The following is a 19,076-nucleotide window of genomic DNA, read 5'->3' as shown; positions in this document are numbered from 1 at the left end:
AGTTTGTACCGTGTTTCCCCCCAAATAAGACCGGGTCTTATAATAATTTTTGCTCCAAAAGATGCATTAGGGCTTATTCTATATTACGAGCAGCCTGAAAAATCAGGCTAGGGCTTATTTTCCGGCTAGTTCTTATTTTTGGGGAAACACGGTAGTACAAGAGGCCACAGCTCAGCGTGACCTAGGAGTACAGAGGGCACCCCAGCCATGTCCTTCATCCACTTGGGGTCAGTGGAGACTGAAGGTTCTCCTGGTCTGACTGGCAGAAAGACGCCCCCTTCCCCTCCCCTGGGCTGAGGCCCGGATGGCGCCTGGGGGAGGGGAAGGAGCCTGGGAGAGAAGGGGGCTGCGGGGGTGGCCCAAGTATGGCGGCCGTGGGTACTCTCAAAGTCCTTTATTGTACAATGTCACCTGTGTGGGGGTGGGGTGCCACAGGACTAACGGGTACAGAGCGAAGTAGATAAATATGCCAAGCTTTTTCTCTTTTTCTTTTTAAATCAGGCATTTATAAACAGGAGAGCATACATTAATTACATAAAAATAGTTCTCCGATAGTAGAGTAAGTCATCATATTGTCATTAGCAGCAGCGAAGGAGAGAACGGGCCGCGATGCAGACGCTCCTGGCGGGTACAAGGTAGAGCTGTGTTTTTTTCCTTAACTGAAAAAAAATGTCGTTTGTGACTCCTGGCTCTGAGCAAGCACAAGCTGTGGCCCCAGCCTCCAGCCTGGTGGGGCGGCGGGAGGGGCGGGAGGCCCACGCAGAGGCGGGCGGGCGGCGTGTTCTTCCTCAGTTACAAACAACCCAGAAAACAAGACAACTGCCAGGTGAGAAAGGATTTCTGAAGAAGGAGCCACCACACACACGTGTGACACAGAGTGTAAGGGAGTATTTACAGGGCGACGCTTGCACACCGTCGAGTTCCACACGAAAAGCAGAGTATTCTGTGTATGAGTTAGCTGCTCCCGAGATGTGTTATTGCTGTTGTTTTTTTTTCCCTTCGTTAAGTCTTCTTTCAGCATAGAAATAATGAGTAATTAAACTGAATACACAATCATTTCGGTAGTGGGTGTCACACACAGGGAGGCGACAGCCTGCAGGATGGATCCCTTTCCTCCCTTCTGGAACCATCTGAGCTGCAGCTGCACCCACAGGACGCAGGTTTCGGGCTTGGGGCCGGCCTGGGCCTGCAGAGTGGAGCTGCACCCCGAGGATGGAAGTGGCCAGGGGTCCCCCGCCCCTCTCACCTGGGGAGCTGCCCAGAAAGGCCCAGCTGCTGGTGAAGGGAGCACACCTCGTCTGATTCCCACCCCACTGGCTCCGAGGGCCTCAGGAAGGGCGGGCCTGAGTGGGACAAGGTCTTTCCAGGGCCTCGTCTTCTAAGCTCTAGGGGACAAGCTGCCACTGCATATCCAGCTCTTCCCGACATTTGGGGACAAAGCCAGCTAGTGGAGGCATGGACCTGATTGATGGCAGAGACATGCAGGTGACGGGAGAGGACAGTGCAAGGGCAAGGAGAGACGGTGCCCTCACACACACCTTAGAAAAGTTTATCTCCCTCTGGAGCCTGGAAACTCAGAAGCAACCGGGGTAGCCCGGGGGCCTCGGGGACAGGTCCCAGGGCCTCTGGTCTCACTTTGACTTTCAGACTTGGCAGAGCACAGCCACACAGAAGCACACCGACACACTTAAAGCTTTGCTCCAACTAAACCATTTAGTTTCCCTTAAAGAAATGACTGAAAAAAACACAACTCTGGAAAAACAAGGCTGAGCACAGCATTCTGAGTGTTGCATAACACAACCGACCCTTACACGACACGGTAATAATGCCCATCGGTGGATATACGTATGGCAGGTTAAAAACTCCATCCATGCATACAGATTTAATAACTGCAAAAGAAAAACAAAAGCAAAAAAACACAAAACCCAAACAAACGCTGCATATACATGATGTCCCTTTTGCATTGCACTTTAGAAGGGGGTCCAGCAGCCCCTGGCCCCCCCAGTAAACCAAGGCAAAACCCTGCAGAGGATGTCGCACCCACGTCTCCGGCGACCGTCTGCGCCTGCACCGGCCGGCTCCGCCTCCGTGTGCGTGCGGCTGCGCGGTGTTAGAACGGTCTCAGGCGAATTCCCGTAGGATATTATGTAAATAAATACCGCCGCTTCAGGGTGGGTAGTGCCTCTTGTCTACCGGGAAATCATGTTCAAGCTTGGGCATAAGAAACCTTATACAATTTGCATAAACAGTCGCGAGTAAACGAGATTATTTGGAATAAATGCAAGTCACTTTTTCTGATAGTGGCAGATTCAATCGCTACTGAAGACGGGTATTTGGGGGTAGACAGACGAGTCAGGATTCGCTGTACAAGATGCTGGAAGGCACAGAACCACCCCCCGAAGTTCAGTTTTTGCATTTTCGTTTTCCCTTGTTCAACCAAGCACCAGAGGGGTTTCCAAACGCTCGAGCACTGAGGATGTGACCTGCTCTAGAGATCGGTTTGCAATATTTGAAGAGTAAAAACCTCAGTTAACTGGGGAATAAAAAGAGAAGGGAAAAATTTTGACAAAGTGCAGTTCTAAATATACGTTTAAATGAACAAACAAACAAAAAGAAAAAGTGAAATAATGCTGTTTTGTTCCAATGCTGCAGCCTCAGTCCCAAGATGAAAGAGCGGTGTTTGCTCAGCTAAGGGGTCGCTGTGGGTGGTTAAGCGGCAGGGACCATCTTCTGTCACCTCCCCGACAGATGGCGGATGGTGGCCCTCGGCGCAGGCGCAGTGTTTCTGAACACACCTGCTGATGGCAACAGGATGGCGTGGCGGGCGGGCGTAAGGCGGCAGTGTTCAGGCTCACCGCGCGCACGGCGCTTTCTTCGCTCTTCCCGGCGGCAGCACAGGAGACCTGGGTCCATGTCGCTGAAAAAATAGACTCTGGAGAAAAACCTTTCCTGTCCTCATGCAGCCGTGGGCGCAGATGAGCTGTGATGGCTTCGCGGGACCAGGCAGCTGCCACCCCAGCTCCCTTATTGGGTCCTCGGATGGCGTCACGTGTTGGTGGGGCTTTTAAAAGTTAGTCATTAAAAAACGTGTTGACTTTTTCCGAATATCAAGTCTCCTTATTGGTTTTAAATAGCTTATAACAAAAGTGTAATGTTAGAATGTTCCAGCAAGCAGAGGCCAGACACAGCCACCGAGCTGGCCTTAATTCTGGCTGCAGCTGCGGACCCCGCTTGCGCACGTGAACTTGGCCAGTAGAAAATTTTGCAGTGGATTCCAAAAGTATGTGGTTCCAAACACTCGCTTGGTTGTAGGCACAGTAAGACGTTGTGCTATATGGACTGGAAAGAGGGCAGGCCCCACGACACACGCAGAGCCTCCAGCTGGCGGCTGGCGTGGCGCCGCTACCCTCTCCCCTCAGTGTCCGCACCGGGGCAACAGGCAGTGGGTCCGGCTAGGGCTCCAGCTCAGCCGCGCTCTCGCTGCCCGCAGCCTCCGGGCGGGGCCGCGGCCACAGCTGCTCCTGCAGCTCCTTCACCACCTTCTCCAGATGTTCGCGGGCCTCGCGCTCACGCAGCAGGTCTGCCCGCAGCTGCTCGCGGTCGGCCTCTGCGTGCTGCAGCTTCACCTGCAGGTCCTCGATCTGGAAGGACACCGTGTGTCAGCAGTGCCCCGCCCCCCACTCCCACGTGCCACCTGGCCCAACCCTGCCTGCCAGGACGCAGGCTGCTGGGGAGCGTGCCCAGTGACCAAAGCCTGGGAGAGAGTCTGGACGCACTGGTGCCAGCAGCCCAACATGCTGCGTCCTAGAGGTGGGCGTTCCCCAAACCCCAAGGGCATTAGCCTCGAGTGCCCACTGCCCAGGCCAGGACCCTGGGCCATCAGAGGCCGTGCTCACTGACCGCTCCCGGACCCAGCCACACAGCTCTGCCCCGGCTCGCCCTCACTGGGCCCTGCGTACCTGGGCCGAGTACTTGGCGCGCAGACGGCCGGCCTCGCAGCCCTTGTCGCACACCCGGACCTGCCGCGCCTGCTCCAGCTCCCGCTTCAGGCGCAGCCGGGCCTCGTTGGCCTCTTTCATCTTCTTCTCGTTCTCCGCGCGCAGGCGCTCAATCTCCTTCCGCAGGTTGCGCTTTGCCTCTGTGGCTTCCCGCAGCTTCTCCTTCTTGGCCACGCGCAGAAACTCCAACTCCTGGGACACCAGACTCGGGTCACCACCTTGCCCCCACCTCCCCGGCCGCAGCCGACCAGATGACAGGTAGCTGGCACACGCGCCCCCCCACCCCCTCCACCCCGCCGTCCCGCCGCTCTGGGCCCCCTGTGGTTCTCACAACCTTGGGAGGCGCCCCACACCAGGACTCCCCTCTGCCTTCACACGCCTCCTACCCTCCCGGCACTCTGACGCGACCCCACAAGGTCCCACGTCCTAGGGCTTCTTCTGCTCCCACTCCCACGGGCTCCGGTGCCCTCGCCACCACCTACTTGTGTGCCTGGTGTCTGATGGGGTCGGAGGCTGCAGGGTGGCCTCCCAGGCCTCTGCCCCTAAAACCCCCCCCTCTGTGCCTAACCCCTTAGGACTTCCTCTCAGCCAAGGGTTCACTTGGCTTCTGGTGGCCTCAGGCATCTCGCCAAGGACCCTGGGTCCCCCACGTAGCCAGATGGAGACAACCCCCTCCCACACCCTTCTCCAGCTCCTTATCAGTGACTCAGCCCCTGCAAACATGCTTATGAATATGCATGTGGGAAGTCACACCTCCAACCAGAACCAGGGGGAGGGGACGTCCTGAGCCAGTGCCTAATGCCTGAAATACACTTAGGGGAGGGCGGCAGGGTTGTGTTGTGCTAGCAGCCCACGTGTGAAGCTGTTCCCCCGTAAGCTGCTAGACGCCAGCAGAGGTGTGAATCCAGTTGACACTGGGGCCTATGAGGCCAGGCAGGCCACAAAGCCCTGTGTGAAGGCCCCACCCTCCCGGAGGCCTGGGAACTCAGCCTTCCCCACTTGACAGAAAAGAAAGTGTGGAAAGGTGGTGTCCGGAGACTGGCTGCAGCTCAAGGATCTGCTGGTGGCCCCACTGTCTGTCCTGCTTGGGGTGAGAATGAGGTGGAGGTGGGGCCCAGACAGCTTCAAACCACCAGCTCCCTCTTTAAAAGAAAGCAGTCACATCTGTGGAATCATCTAGAATCCGGTGTGCAGGGAAGATTGGTGGTGTGTGCAAGGGTGTGCACGTGTGTCCCGAGCCCCCTCCTTCCCAAGCCAGGCTCGCGGACGGACACCCTGCACCGAGCCGGCGCACTCGCTGCTGGGAGGCCTGAGGGCACCGCCCTCCAGAGCACAAAGCTTTAGGAAGCAGCCGCAAAGCACTTCCTGCAGACCACACATGGAGGAGCGGAGAGGAGAGGAGCGGGCATCTCGGGCCCCTCCCCCCGCAGCACAGGCAGGGCCAGCTCCGGCAGGCAGGTGGCGCTCACCTGGTGCAGGCTGCGCTTGGCCTGGAGGGCGGCGCTCAGCTTCTCCTCCTGCTTCACGCGCATCTTCACCACCTCGTGCAGGAACTTCTCTTTGGCCTCCTTGGTGTCCAGGCCGCCCTCCAGAGCCTGCCGCAGGTGCTCCAGCTCGGCCTCCAGCCCTCCGCTCGGGGCCTCGGTGGGGGCGGCAGCGTCGGGGGCGGCAGGCGGGGCGGGCGGGGCGTGCACACCTGGGGAGCTCAGGTCCTTGGCAGAGCTGGATGAGGTAAAGGACGGCGAGGAGAGCGAGGACAGGGAGGAGGTGACTGCGGAAACAAACAGGGCGCAGGTTAGCAGGCGCTCACGCAGCAGCTCGGCTCCCAGAAGGGCTGGCCCGGGACAGGCGGCAGGACCGCAGGACACGCACATTCCTCCCTGCTCTCCACTTCCACCTCGGCCTCCGACTCCTTGTCGTCCTCTGGGGCAGCTGCCGGCACCGGCGTCTCTGAGGCCCCGGGCGGGTCCACCGTCAGCTTCCGCTTCCTGGGCTGGATGCAGGTGGCGAGGGGCTCAGGGCCCCGGGTGACAACGGTGGCACATGGTGGGCTGCTCACGACCTTCTGCTGGGCCGGCGGGGCCAGGGCCACATTGGGGGCCACACCCGTCTCGAAGCTCTTGTAGGAGTAAAAGCTGCAGGGGCGCAGGCACACTGGGGCTGCAGGCGTCTGCTCCACCCCCACGGCCCCCCCACCTGCACTCAGCTGGGACAGTCACCCATGGAATGTGTGAAGGAGACACTAGTCAGGGACCCTAGGAAGCTGGAACACTGATGCTGGCCACCATGTCCACGATGGGCCATACCCAACCGAGAAGGCACAGCCAATTCCTGATGCCACAGAAAGTTCTAGATGTGCTCACCCTGATGCCCACCAGAAAGACCAAAACTCGCAGCGGCCTTGACCTAGCAGTTGGGGCCTGGGCATGTGGCTTACAGATCATACACACAGTATGCACACAGACGCCCATGATAATTCAGACGTGAGGCAGGTCCCACTGCCACGCAGCCCATGGTGACTCAGGTGGCAGGAGGGTTGCGGGAGCATCTGTAACAGGCGTTAGGCGCAGGCCTGAGAGTCATGAAACGCTGCCATGCACGCAGGCGGGAACACACGCGGATGCCTCACTGCCTGCCTCACAGGCACGCAGCATCCGGCACTTGGGTCATGTGGCAGAGCCCCGGCAGTTTGCTGTGAGCAGGATGACCGGTGGCACCAGTACTCAGATTCCCAGACGCTCCCAAACCACTGGTTTGAAAACCTTTCCGGTCAGCTTAGTAAAGGAGCTGATAACCACTGACACCGAGGCAGAAGAGTCCAACTCCGCCCCACTGGACCCCAAGCGTAGCAGGCACTCACCTGTCTCGAATCAGGGCTGGCAGGTGCGAGGAGAGTTCTTTGTCACTCGTAGAAACTGCAGGGGACCAGGGTCGGAAGGCTGAGAGGCGTTGGCGAGGGTGAACACAGCCCAGGCTCTGTCAGGAGAGAGGTGCCAGTGTCAGAGGCCCCGCCCCCGCCGGCCCTGGCCCCGCCCCCACATGCCCTGGTCACCCTGCCGCCGCAGAACCTTGCTGGAGGAGGGGGCCAGGGTCCGCAGCCAGCCGGACTGTTTGTCCTTCTCAGAAGACGCAGGGTGCTGGGAGGGAGCATCATCGGTTTTTCTTATGGAGACTGGGGGCTCGGAGGAGACCTGCAAGTGATACAAAAGTTCCCATTGGCACCTCTGGCAGCATCCATGCCCTGGGTAGGGTCTCCCAGCCAGCAGACTCAACCATGCACAACACAACACATGTCGTGACGTGTGCACCCTGACCCACATGCGGGATCAGCCGGGCATCGCTGCTGCTCAGGGAGTGGGGCCAGTACCCACCATTACCCCACAACTGCAGAGGTCCTGAGAGGGCGCCAAGGACGCGAGTGGGTTCTCAGGGGGGACTTTAGGGGACTGGCTCTCACCACGGCCCTGAATATGCGCTAATTGGTGACGAATCAGCTGGCAGGAGCCGAGGACCCTTTGAGTCAGTTCAGAAGGGCCCCTACCTCCCTGAGCCGGGCACCCAGTCTGGGAAGGGGCAGCCCCTGGTGAGTGGGCAGGCTCGCTGGCCAAGTGTGGGGGCCCTCCGTAGGGCAGCCCAGAGCTTTCCAGGGATGTCACCCAGCATCCCTCAGAGTTCTGGATTTCACCAAATAGAACTAGTTTTGAAAACTGCTGCTGAGCCTGAGGCAGCTGCACGGTGGGTGTGGCGTGGCCGTCTGGGCTGACCCCACCCCAAGGAAAGAGTTTCAAAATAAAGGACCCCCTTTCCAATGGGTGAGCTGGGCTTTATGAGAAGTCCTTCACATGTCTTCAGTCTCACTGTGACGCTGGGGTCTGAGTGGGCTCCTGGGCGAGTATGAATGAGAGCGAACTGCCCGAACCGACGGTGCGCTTCCCAGGGACACATGGTCTCTTCCTGGAAATGGCGCGGTCACTGGAAGATAGATGGTGCCCCGTCCCCCAGGCTGGGATCTGAGCAGAAACTACAAGGGGCCTGGCTATGTCCAAGAGGCCCCAGGAACATCCAGGGCAGCTGGCCAAGGCACAGCCACACATTTAGGGTGCAGGGCCACCGGGACCATGCTCGGTCACCCCCCAGGGCTGACCTCGGGAGGAGAGGATAGGGGTAGCCTTCCCACTTCCAGGGACCCTGGAGAAAATACCATCTCACAGAACTTGTCCTGAGGGGGCATGTGCTTCCTTGGGGGTGGGGGTACAGGGGGGCAAGTGGTCAGTTAAGGCACCCTGTTTGCCAGGGTTGTCACTATGAAACAAGAGACATGGGACAGACTGAACCCTGGGCAGGGGGGCCTGTGGACTGAGAGCTCCACGGGAAGGTCCCATCCAGGCCATGGAAAGAGCCAGCACGTGTGTGTGTGTATATGTATGCACAGGGCCTGTACCCCGCAACCTCCCACACCGGGATAGCTGGGGGTCTTGTAGCTCCTCTCGGGACAAATGGGCAGGGGCAGGGGGCCAGCAAACCTCACCCCAGAAAGCATGCAGCCCTCAGGTCCCAGGGAAGACCACGATCCTGGACACACGAGACCAGCAGGCCACACTGGCCTTTGTCCCCACACAGAAGCGGCTGCCCTGATGGCCTGCAGCCCCACAAATGAGCCAGGTGTGCGCCCAGCTCCTCGAGGATGTTTCAGAGATGAACCCACAGAGAGCTGTGAAGACCATCGTTTGGGAAAGACAGAGCCACTCCGTGTTGTTTGCTAGCGGAGACGAGTCCGGTAACGGCTGGCGGCCCAACCTCTGCCTGCACTGTCTGGACCCTCCTGCCAAAGCGCAGACTGGGTGGGGGTCGGATATGCGGCAAGGGTGGGGCTTCCTGTCTAAGCAGATAGGATACAGGAGGAAACAACCTGGGTTCTCATGAGAGAAAAGCCACAGGCTCGTCGCCAGCTGCTGCTGGTTCCAAAAAACCTCAGGGAGACTTGTAGAGGGCGTCACATGATTTGGGCTGCAGGGCGGACCACCTCCCCCCTTGCAGGGGGCCCATGGGCCCAAGCCCTACCCACATGGCAGGGGGCGGGGCGGGACACACCCTCAGGGACCTGTTCAGCGGCAACACGTGGACACAGCACTCAAACCCGTCCTGTTAGTTCTGGAGAAAGGACCAGAGGCCCCCCTGCTCCAGCAGACGGGGACATGTGCTGCCCTAAGCGCTGCTCTGAGGGGCTAAACTCAGCCGTCACTCAGAGGCTCTCTGGCCCGCCCACACTGGCCACTGTGGCTCGGAGACCAGGAGGGAGGTGCTGGCCCAGGAGCACGCGCCCAAGTGGAAGCCTAGTGGCCCCACTGCAGCCACCGCTATGCAAGTGTCCCTGTGCCCAAAGCAGGTGGTCCTGGCAGACTGCATCCCCACAAAGGAGGTTACACTTGGGTCCCTGAACTCCCTGCCGAAGGGCAGGCACCAGGCCAGGCCAGGGCCAGGAGGGGCTGGGCAGCAGCACCTGCCTCCCCCAGGGGAACCAGACCTGGGGGAGGGTCAAACAGCCCCTGAGGACCTGACATGGCTGACGAGGGGCCAGAGCCACTGTCTGGGGAACCCCTTCAAGAGGAAGTAACACCCACTGTCCAGCTGACGAAGCCTGGGGAGAGGCTGCGGGGGGACACAGGTCAGGAGGGTGGCCAGGTCTCGGGGGCAGCCAGTGCTCACACCGGTGCCGGCCCAAAGCTACAGGCACAGGGTCAAGGGCGGGAGGAGGGCTGAGACGGGGGTGGGGAGGGGTGCCCCAGTGGGAGCTGCTGGGCAGACCACGTGGGACACAGAGCAGAATTCCCATCCACTGACCCAGACCCAAGAGCACACAGAGCCACACATGGCTCCATGAGGAGCACAGCGGGCCGGCCCATGGCCACCTGAGCGGCCCCACGACCCCATGGTTCGGTTCAGGACTGGGCCTTCAGTGGCCAGCTCAACCACGTGAGGCCTTGGTGGGCCCACTCCCTCACAGGTCCGTTCAGAGATGCCAGGCAGGAGGGGAGGGCTGGCAGAACCTAGACGGCCCCCAGGCAGGATCAGGCATCCTGCTGGTTCTGGGACACCTGGAAACCTCATTAATGCCTCATTATTAATTAAAAGCCAAACAATGGGCCCCGGACCAAAACTCTTTTCCTCTAACTACCAATGTGGTGCCAATGGTCCCTGCCTCGAAATTTCCAACACAGGTGGGGTTTGAGTCAGCCTTTGCAGAGGGATCATTCCCCCCAAATCAAAACAAGCCGCCACCGGACACAGCCCATATCCACTGAGAGTCAAATGGCCTTGCGTCCTGCAGCACCCAGGCCTGGTTTAGCAGAACCAGGATGACGACATGGGCCCCAGAAAAGTTCCCGTGACACTTACGGATGAAGACACTGCACCACGTGGGGTGAACGTCTGCAAGAACAGGTAATTCCTACCAACCACGGCTCAGCTACTTCCTTTTGACCAAGAGACTGGCCAACAGGCCTCAGAGAGAAGGTGTCGGTGCTAGAAGGAGACAGGGCCAGGCCGGGGTCCCCAGAGAACCCGAGAGGCCATCGACATGTCCCAGCGGTGATGGTGGGGGAAGCCACTGGGTCCCAGACAGAGAAGCAGCGCTGCCTGGGCAGCTGGGCCTGAGGCAGAGCCCATGGGAGCGAGGGCTGGGTTAGCACAAGTAACCAGGACCCAGGGGCATGGGAGCCCTCACAAAGGCCCAGGCGCCAGAGGGTCCCCAGAACACACCCTCCACAGCGTGGGTGACCACTTCTTGATTTTCGTTCATCAGCCAACAAAGGACCCACCCAGTGGGTGGCCATCGTAGGAATCCATTTCTGAGGTGTATACCTCACCTGAGGCGCTGCTGCTGGCCTCCAAAAGGTTCTTCACCCTGGTGGCTAACACACAGCAAGAGGCCAAAATGCAGCGTGGAAAACACCAGATCCAGCACCCGGCAGAGGCCGCATGCCAACCACTGTCCCGCCACGGCCATGCCTGCCCAGGTGTCAGGGGTGATGCACACTGCAGGAGGCCCTAGGGAAGCACCCAGAGTGACGTTGGCAAAAGTCCTCCACCCAAGTAATGGAGCAAATGGGGGAAAAGCACCTTCCTGTGAAGTTCCAGTCCTCGCTTGTTAGAGGACAGCACTAGCCTGGGAGCCACGCTGTGAGCAGCACAGTCTGTGTCCACCGGCCCCTCTGGGAAAGCTGTTTGATGCCAAGATCATCATCAGCCTTCCACAGAAGCAGCTTCATTTCTGGACACCTGACCACCATGGAGCAGGCATGAGCTCCATGACATCAACCCGAGAAACCATGTCCGGACTTCAGAGATGTGAGCACACACCTTCCTGGGCCAGCAGGGTCCCCAACATGTATGTGCTATGCTGTGTAACACACCTGCCCTGCACACCTCCATCAGCTCTCCTGCACCCTACCCTATCACCTCCTCCATCACTTCCTGCACCCCCTCCATCACTTCCTGCACCCCTCCAGCACCTCCTCCATCAGCTCTCCTGTACCCCTCCATCACTTCATACACCCCTCCAGCACCTCCTCCATCACTTCCTGCACCCCTCCATCAACTCTCCCGCACCATCTCCTACAAGGTCGCAGCCAACAGGAGGAGCACGCTGTGGAGAACCGCCAGCCTCAGATCTGACTCTGAGCAGCTGCTCACCCACACAGCGTCTGCACCATGTCTGTGGGCACACAAAGTCAAACAGTGGAGACAGACTTCCCATCAAAGGCATGGGCAGGCTGTGCTAGGCGCAGGGTGGGGCAGCCCAGGCTGTTCTGATTTGTAGAATGAATCTGGGAAGTGCCAAGGTTGACACGGGGAACAGTACCCACGTGTCCTGCACAGGAGGCAGAGGCGTGGGGGTGAGATCACGCAATGCCAACCTCCTCCTGGACAGGACACGACCCTGGGGGCTGGCGGTGAAGTAACAAGCTCACCCCGACCCCTAAGTCCTTCCAGCGGAAGGAGTGGTCGCCGAAAGCCCACCTGTGCCTACATTCCCGAGGGCAGAGCAGCATGCGATTCTGCTGCCAGGCCCAGGAACCCTACTGACGTGCACCGCTATCACCGTGTTTCCTTCAGGGCTGAGCAGTGGTTCCTTACAGACAGGACCCAAACCTCATCTCTGGTCCTCACACGCCCTTCTCACACTCCCTGAGTGGGGCAGTCCATGCCACAGAGAGCAGAGGGGTCCTCGCCACCCGAATCAGCATTCCCACGAAGGGGGGCCCCTTCACGTCTCTCACAGCAAGGGCTGCTTTTGTGCGGCTTCTCTATGTTCAGCGGCTTCCTTTACCATCGCAGAGGAATCTACAGAATAGAATGTCTAGAGCCGAGGCTGCTAATGCGTGTTACGGTTTTGCTGAAGGAGCTACGAGAGCCAAGGCCCAAGCCCCTCCAGTCCCCCAAACAGACTGAAGCACAAGGAACAAAAGAGAACACAGAAGAGCACGGATTCATCGAAACCAAAACCTTCTGTGCTTCAAAGGACACAATCAAGAAAATGAAAAGACAACCTGCAGAACAGGAGAAAATGCTTGCAAATGAGGGATCTGTATCCAGGATACATAAAGAACTGCCACTCATCAACACACATACACACAAAACAACTAAAAAAGGGGCAAAGGACTCAAACATTCTCCAAACAAGACACCCACCCAGCCACCAAGCATGTGAAGAGATGCTTGGCAGTGAGACACCTGCCCTCCCACACGAGGGGGACACGACCAAGAACACGGAGAACAGTGCGTGGTGGCGAGGACGGGAACTGAGAGCCTCATGCGCCTCGGCGGGAATGGAAAAGTGTGGCCACTGCGGAGGTACTGATGGCGCCTCAAAAAGTGACATGGAATGACCACGTCACCCAGCAATTCCGCTCCTCAGCAAAGACCCAAAAGAACTGAAAAGGGGCTCAAACACCTGTGCTCTGAATCTGCAAGCTGCTTCACTGGAGGAATCTAGCTGTTTCTCACAACTCCATGTGAGTTGACAATTATCTCAAAAAGTTGAGTAGAAGAAACCAAGAGGTGCCTTGTCACACTCACTAGGGGAGGGTGACTGTCATGTTTTAAGAAATAAACATACGAGGTGCTGGTGATGATGTGGAGCATTAGGCCCCTCATGCTGCTGGTGGGAGGGAACGAGCCGTGGCCGCTGTGGGACGCAGAGACAGTCACCACGTGAGCCAGCAACTCTGCTCCTCGGCACGATCTCACGATTGCTGAAAACACAGGTCCACGCAAACACATGCACACGAGGGTTCACAGCAGACACAATGTGAAAGCCACCCAGTGACCATCAGTGGGTAACGGGTAAATAGTGTGGCCTGTCCCACACTGCAGTGGGACTCAGCCTGAATCAGGACCAAGGCGCTGCAACATGGAGGAACCCCAAAAACGATGTCAGTGAGAAGCCAGACACAAAAGGCCACACAGCACGTGACTCCATTTGCGTGAACCGTCCAGAACAGGCACATCCACAGACAGGAAGTGGGCTCCTGGTTGCTGAATGCTGGGGAGCAGGGAGTGAGAGCTACTGCGCACGTACAGGGTTTCTTTTTGGAGTGATGGAAATGCTCTATAATTAGATAGGGATGGTGGTTGCATAGACTAAAAACCACTGAACTGTATTCTAGGAAAGGGTGAATTTCATGGTATGTAAATTATATCTCAATAAAGCTGTTATAAAAAAAAACACTCTTTTAAAAAAGTGAAATGAATTGTTAGTTGGAAACCAAACTGCTGAGGTCACTGGTTTCCCCCGCCTCACTGTCTGCCCAACATAGGCCGCACAAGAAGCCGGAGGAACTCTGGGAGCTGCCCCGGGAAGGAGACGCCTGCACGAAACCAGCCTGGGGCTGGCACCAGGCATGTCACCGGCCGCGAGCGGGCTCCCCCACCACACACAGGTTCACACACGAGCACCAAAGCACCACGTGGCTTCACCCCAAAGGTCAGATTTCACAAAACCATCAGGAAAAGAACGCCCCACTACAAAGGCAGGACGTCCCAGTCCTTGTAACCAGGGTATCCCATGGGCCGGTCCTGGAAATGCCCACCATCCGGCTCTATGCTGTGGCCACAAGGACGCCATGGAGGGCAGGGCCTGGCCTGGTGCAGACCCCTGCGTGCTCCCACTGAGCCGGGGACCAGCCACCAGGAGTGCAGGCGGCTCTCAGGGAGGGGATGAGCAGCTGGCCTGGGGTAACAATGGGGGTGGGGGGGGACATGGGCTCCTGGAGGCTGCTCCGTGCCAGGCCCTGGGCAAGATGGCGGGGCCGGCGCCTGCTGAGCGCCCAGCAGGGAGAGGGCCCAGGGTAGCCACGTGGTCCCTGAGCTCCATCCTAGCTGGCTCTCAAACCTGGCGCCAAGTCACAGGTGGAGCAGATGGTGCTGCTGGCGACTGCCACCACACAAAGCAACTGGCCAGGAGGACGTGCCCGAGACCCTCCACTAGACCTGAGACCCCTCCCACTCTCGAGCTGTCAGGTCGGCATCCATGCCCTGCCCCTCCCCACTGCTCCCTGACCCTCTGCCCAACGACCCAGGTCTCCTTTGCAAGGACTTGGCCACACGGCTTCTCTCAGCCCCCAGGGGCAGTGTGCTCTGCAAAGGCGACTCTGGTGTCGCCTGTGGTTCCATCACCACCTTACGAATCACTCAGGAGACAAGGCAGCCTCCGGCCCCCAACCTCAGGGACCCCACGCCAGTGAGAAGCAGCCTGCACCCCCCAGACCGAGGCCTCAGTACAGCAGGTGATGAGACGTTCTTATAAATCAGCAAAATCATGTCCGAGTATAATGGAGCGTTTTTTAAAAAGTTACAGACGTCGTATGAAAACCACATCTAGGAATCTTAACACAACACATCTATTTCCTAACTCACGCGAAAGTGAAAAACACTTCTTTTCAGTGGGCAGATTTTACCATGCAATTCAACTATGAAGTGACATTTCCAGTCAGAGTAGCTGCAGATTTAGAACAAAAGTTGCACTAGGGACTCATGTCACCCAGATTGTGGGTGAAGAATAACGACACACACTTGGGACTTTATCACATCAACCCACTGAGCTTCCCAGTCCCCGGGGCGGGAGCCAGGGGGTTTCATCCCCCAGCGCAAGGACAGGTGGGCCAGGGCTGCAGGTGTGTGCGTGGACAAGCTCACAGTCCCGCAGAGCTCCAGGCCGGGCTGTGGGAGAGCACAGGGACGGTCACAGGGTCCTCTCCCTGGCACGCCTGTCATTTTCCTGTCATTCAGCCGTCACCAGAAAAATAGCCGAGAGCACAAATGAAAACATGAAAACTTTTCATGGAAATGTCCAGCTGGACAGCACCGGACCCCCACAATTCCTTTATCTCGGGTGTAACTCGCACAATGGCTAAGAGGGGTGGGGGAAGCACGCCGCATGCCCGCCGCTCAGCCCCACGTGTGGAGAGGCCTGGAACCTCCTCCACAACACACTCCAAATGTTGGAGGCAATGACAGGGCATTGCCCAGACGCAGGGATAAGCTCAGGAGGAAATGTCCAAGTCCCTGGGGCCCAGATGAAAGAGATTTAAAACCTTGTCACGTGTCAGCTGTGCTGGCCCAGGGAGGCCCACCGGTGCCGGGACAGGGACACCACCGAGTCCCTGCCTCACCCAGGAGGCTGGGAAGTGGGAGCAGAAGTGAGAGAGGGTCCCTCTCGGGGCAGCACCACGAGACAGCCACACAGGGAGAGGGGAGCAGCCATGGGCCTTCTCCAACAGAGCAGCAATGGGGACACTGATTGAGACCTGGCTCAAAATGAGTGAAAACGAAAGAAAAGTGATGAAGACTCGTCATCAAAAAAGGCAGATCGGAACTTTCCAGAACAGAAACAGTTCTCAAAGAAATTACCCAGACGCACAGCATAGGAAAACGAGATGAAAACGTGAGACGGCTGCCACTCCAGAAGAGCACTGGAGGCCAGAGAACCTTCCGGAGTTGGGGAGGCGGGCCCTCAGGCTGCGGACGTGAGGCGCCTCCCCACTGGCCCTCCTTCAGGAGGATGAGCTGGGTGCAGCCCGACCTTGGGGCTCACGCTGCGAGCGTGCACAGTGGCGCCGCGGCCGAGGAGCCTCAGCTTCAGTGCCTCATCCGCTCAATTCCTACAGAAGTGACGCGCATGGGACAGCCCTTTGGCGTCCCCAGAAGAGAGTCTGGAACAGCAACTGCCCAAAACACACGGCCAATCGCGGCCGCCCCGGCCGACATGGAGCACCCACGTGTCTGGAAAGGACCTTCTGCAGACAGCCCTGGGCACGGACAAGATGGGGACGTGTCACCCATCCAGAACCACCCGACTCTGCTGGGACTCTGGCTGCCGGGAGGGGCAGCAGCCCCGTGGCCCCTGCCCAAGGCCTAGTGCTCCGCCCAGTGCCCCCAGCACAGCAGGCGTGGTGCTTGTTCCCTGGGGGGAGCCCACCCATGTGTGGCCTGAGGCACTCTCCTCAGCGGGACACTGGATGCTCTGTGACAAGGTCCTGCCGAACCCGTCAGCTGTCCTCTACGGGTGAACTCCATCCACCCCTGTGCACAGGCCCCCACCTGTACAGCAGCCCCCATTCTGCGTTATGGCGGTTCCTGAAGACCTTACAGTTCAGAAACTGCAAAGCTACTTTTTAAAGTACCATTACTATTTTTCACACAATAATTCACGTGTAATATAACGCTTAACTCAAATGAACCTATTTTCTGATTATTGTACAGAAGAAGCAGAATAAGTTTACAAGACAACCCCAATCTCTCAAGTGAAGTGGAAACAGCAATTTTAAAGTCACTTTGATTTTTTAAACTTAAGCAGGGCATCTCTTTCCTTCCACTGATGACAATCAGCTAAGTCTTTTTCTAAGGAAACTTCCCCTGATGCTCACACCACGTGGCATTTTCCCTCCCCAGGCACCCTGCACCCTTGCACCATGGAGCTCCCAGAAGGCCACAGGGGCCGAGACCACCCCCCAGCCACAAAGAAACCAGAGAAAGTGGGTGGTGGGCCGCCATGCAGTCCCTTCTGCAGATGCCTGGGGCAGGTGGGGTACACACGTGGCCCTGGGGCCCTGCGGCCTCGAGACGGAAGGGCTCACCTGCGGAAGCGAGGCTGGGAACCGTTTCCACCAAGACGGCGCCCCTCATCGCCACCGTCCCTCCTGACACCAGGGCCTCCCACACCCCTGAAGCCTCACTTTTAGAATCAGGGAACCAGATGGCTAGGGAGGGGGGATGGAACCTTCCTTTTCCTTTCAGTAACTCGAAAGTAACTGTTAAAAGGATTTTTAAAACACAAATAAACCCAGATCCCCAAGAACAATAAAGCTGTTTTGAACATCCACAGTATTTGTTTCTTAGGCTTATTTTAATCCTCCAACACGGTTATCGCTTTTGGGGGGTTGGTGAGCAAGAGGGTCTCTCCCCAGCGCTTAACAGGCGGGCGGGAGAGGCCCTCACCAGAGACAAAGCTCTCCACCCAGAATGAGAGGAAAAGCTGCAGAAAGAGAAAAATGCGGACACAGCACCAGAGGCTGTGGTTGCAGTTCTTGGAAGGCGGGCAGGCTAAGAGTCAGCCTTAATGAAAAGAGAACGTTTTTACAGGACTGCAGGGGGCGTGGCCAGGGCTCTGCTGACCCACCTGACACAGCCGTGCCCCACACCGGCCCCACCCTGCAAAGGCCCCCCAGGAAGGATGGCTTGCCCTCCTGCCCCACAAGCCTTTGACACAAAGAACCTACCAAAACACGGTGGGTGTGGACAGACCTGGCCCAGAAGGGGGAATCTGGTGTCCAGATAAAGGGCGCTGGGCCCAGGCCACAACCGCTGGGCACACAGGGAAGGCTAGAGGCTAGGTCCTCTGATGAAGGACTTTCCAGTGACACCAGTGCCTCTGGCTGGGCCACCCGGCTGCATGCAGCTGGAGCATTTTCTTCCTAACGCTGGTAGCAGCAGAAACATGCAGGGGTCACCTGTGTCCCACTGCTGACGTGCCCAGCCTGCTCCTCCCATGTCTGGCCTGGGTCCTGGCATGTGTCACACCCACACCTGCTGCCAGGAGGTGTGTGGGCTCCTCCGATGCCACTCTCGGCACCTCCCTGGTGTCCGAGCCTCCCATGTGGACGGCGGCTGCACCCTGCAGGCCCCGGTGACCCTCCCTCCGAAGGCCCTGCACCCTAGGTTCTGCCCTCACCTGGTCCAAGGAGCTGCACGCTTGCCTTGGGGAGGGGCACACCCTTCCCTGCTCTCTTTAAACCCACGGGGCACTTCCCACCCACTCCCATCGCCTGATCATCCCTGACTCACAGCAACACCTGCCACTAGGACAGGGACAGGGACAGAGCATGTGTGGGCCCGCCGACCTGTGTACACGCATGTGCACACGCATAACAACACACAGTTGTCTGGAGTCCATCAGAGGTGAAAGGCCCTCAGAGAGGGTGCTCTGGAAGTCGGTGTGGGAAGACAGTGTGAAACGGGGAGGCCTGGTAAGGACTTGGGTGCCCTCCCCGCACGGTAACTTTTGGGGAGCTGTCAGCTCTGCCCCAGCCCTGGGGACCTGACAAGGTCTTTCACAGTGTGGACAGAAACTTCTTTTGGCCCCAAATCCAGCCAGGCTGGTGATGTGGGCTTACGGGCGGCCCCAAGACAGGTCCTCAGTGGAAGAGACAGACGTCCCACCCCCCTTCCCTCACTGTCTGGTCACAACATTACAGGACCTCGGCCCAGGGGCTGACCGAGGGCCAGAGGCCAAGGTACTGTGAACTCCAGATGCACCCAAAGAAGATTCAAGCGGGGCCACAAGTGGACCCAGGGATCCTGCTTTCTGGCGACCTCCCCAGGCCCTGCTGAGTGGAGGCACAGGTGTTCCATCGCAGAGAAGGAGCCGCAGGCAGGCTGGCAGACTGGCCGGAAGCGGCCAGGCAGAGGGGCCCAGGTGACACACCTGAGTGCAGTGCAGTCACAGCTTCCGGCTGCTCGGCTTCCACCCCAGGGTGCCTGACCCGACACGGGCTGTGTCCTGGCCACACTCCTCCCCAGG

At 58.4% G+C, this 19,076-nt stretch overlaps 1 protein-coding gene across 1 annotated transcript in view; it reads right to left on the bottom strand.

Annotated features, from left to right (window-relative positions):
• Positions 1-379: 379 nt before the first annotated feature.
• The window catches only part of SKI (SKI proto-oncogene), a 63,945-nt gene continuing 45,248 nt past the window's right edge, over positions 380-19,076 (bottom strand). The window contains exons 2-7 of the mRNA XM_019712057.3: positions 7,067-7,189; positions 6,859-6,974; positions 5,871-6,133; positions 5,468-5,769; positions 3,960-4,190; positions 380-3,641 (exon numbers count right to left, since the gene is read on the bottom strand). Coding sequence (XP_019567616.3) covers positions 3,453-3,641; positions 3,960-4,190; positions 5,468-5,769; positions 5,871-6,133; positions 6,859-6,974; positions 7,067-7,189 — 1,224 coding nt within the window. The 3' untranslated portion in view covers positions 380-3,452. The remainder of the gene's footprint in view (positions 3,642-3,959; positions 4,191-5,467; positions 5,770-5,870; positions 6,134-6,858; positions 6,975-7,066; positions 7,190-19,076) is intronic.

This window comes from Rhinolophus sinicus, chromosome 14, assembly GCF_057876585.1.
Source record: "Rhinolophus sinicus isolate RSI-liver-muscle chromosome 14, RSI-T2T, whole genome shotgun sequence".
Classification (NCBI taxonomy): Eukaryota; Metazoa; Chordata; class Mammalia; order Chiroptera; family Rhinolophidae; genus Rhinolophus; species Rhinolophus sinicus.
Note: the sequence above shows the minus strand (reverse complement) of the source record. Positions and strands in the feature narration are given on the sequence as shown.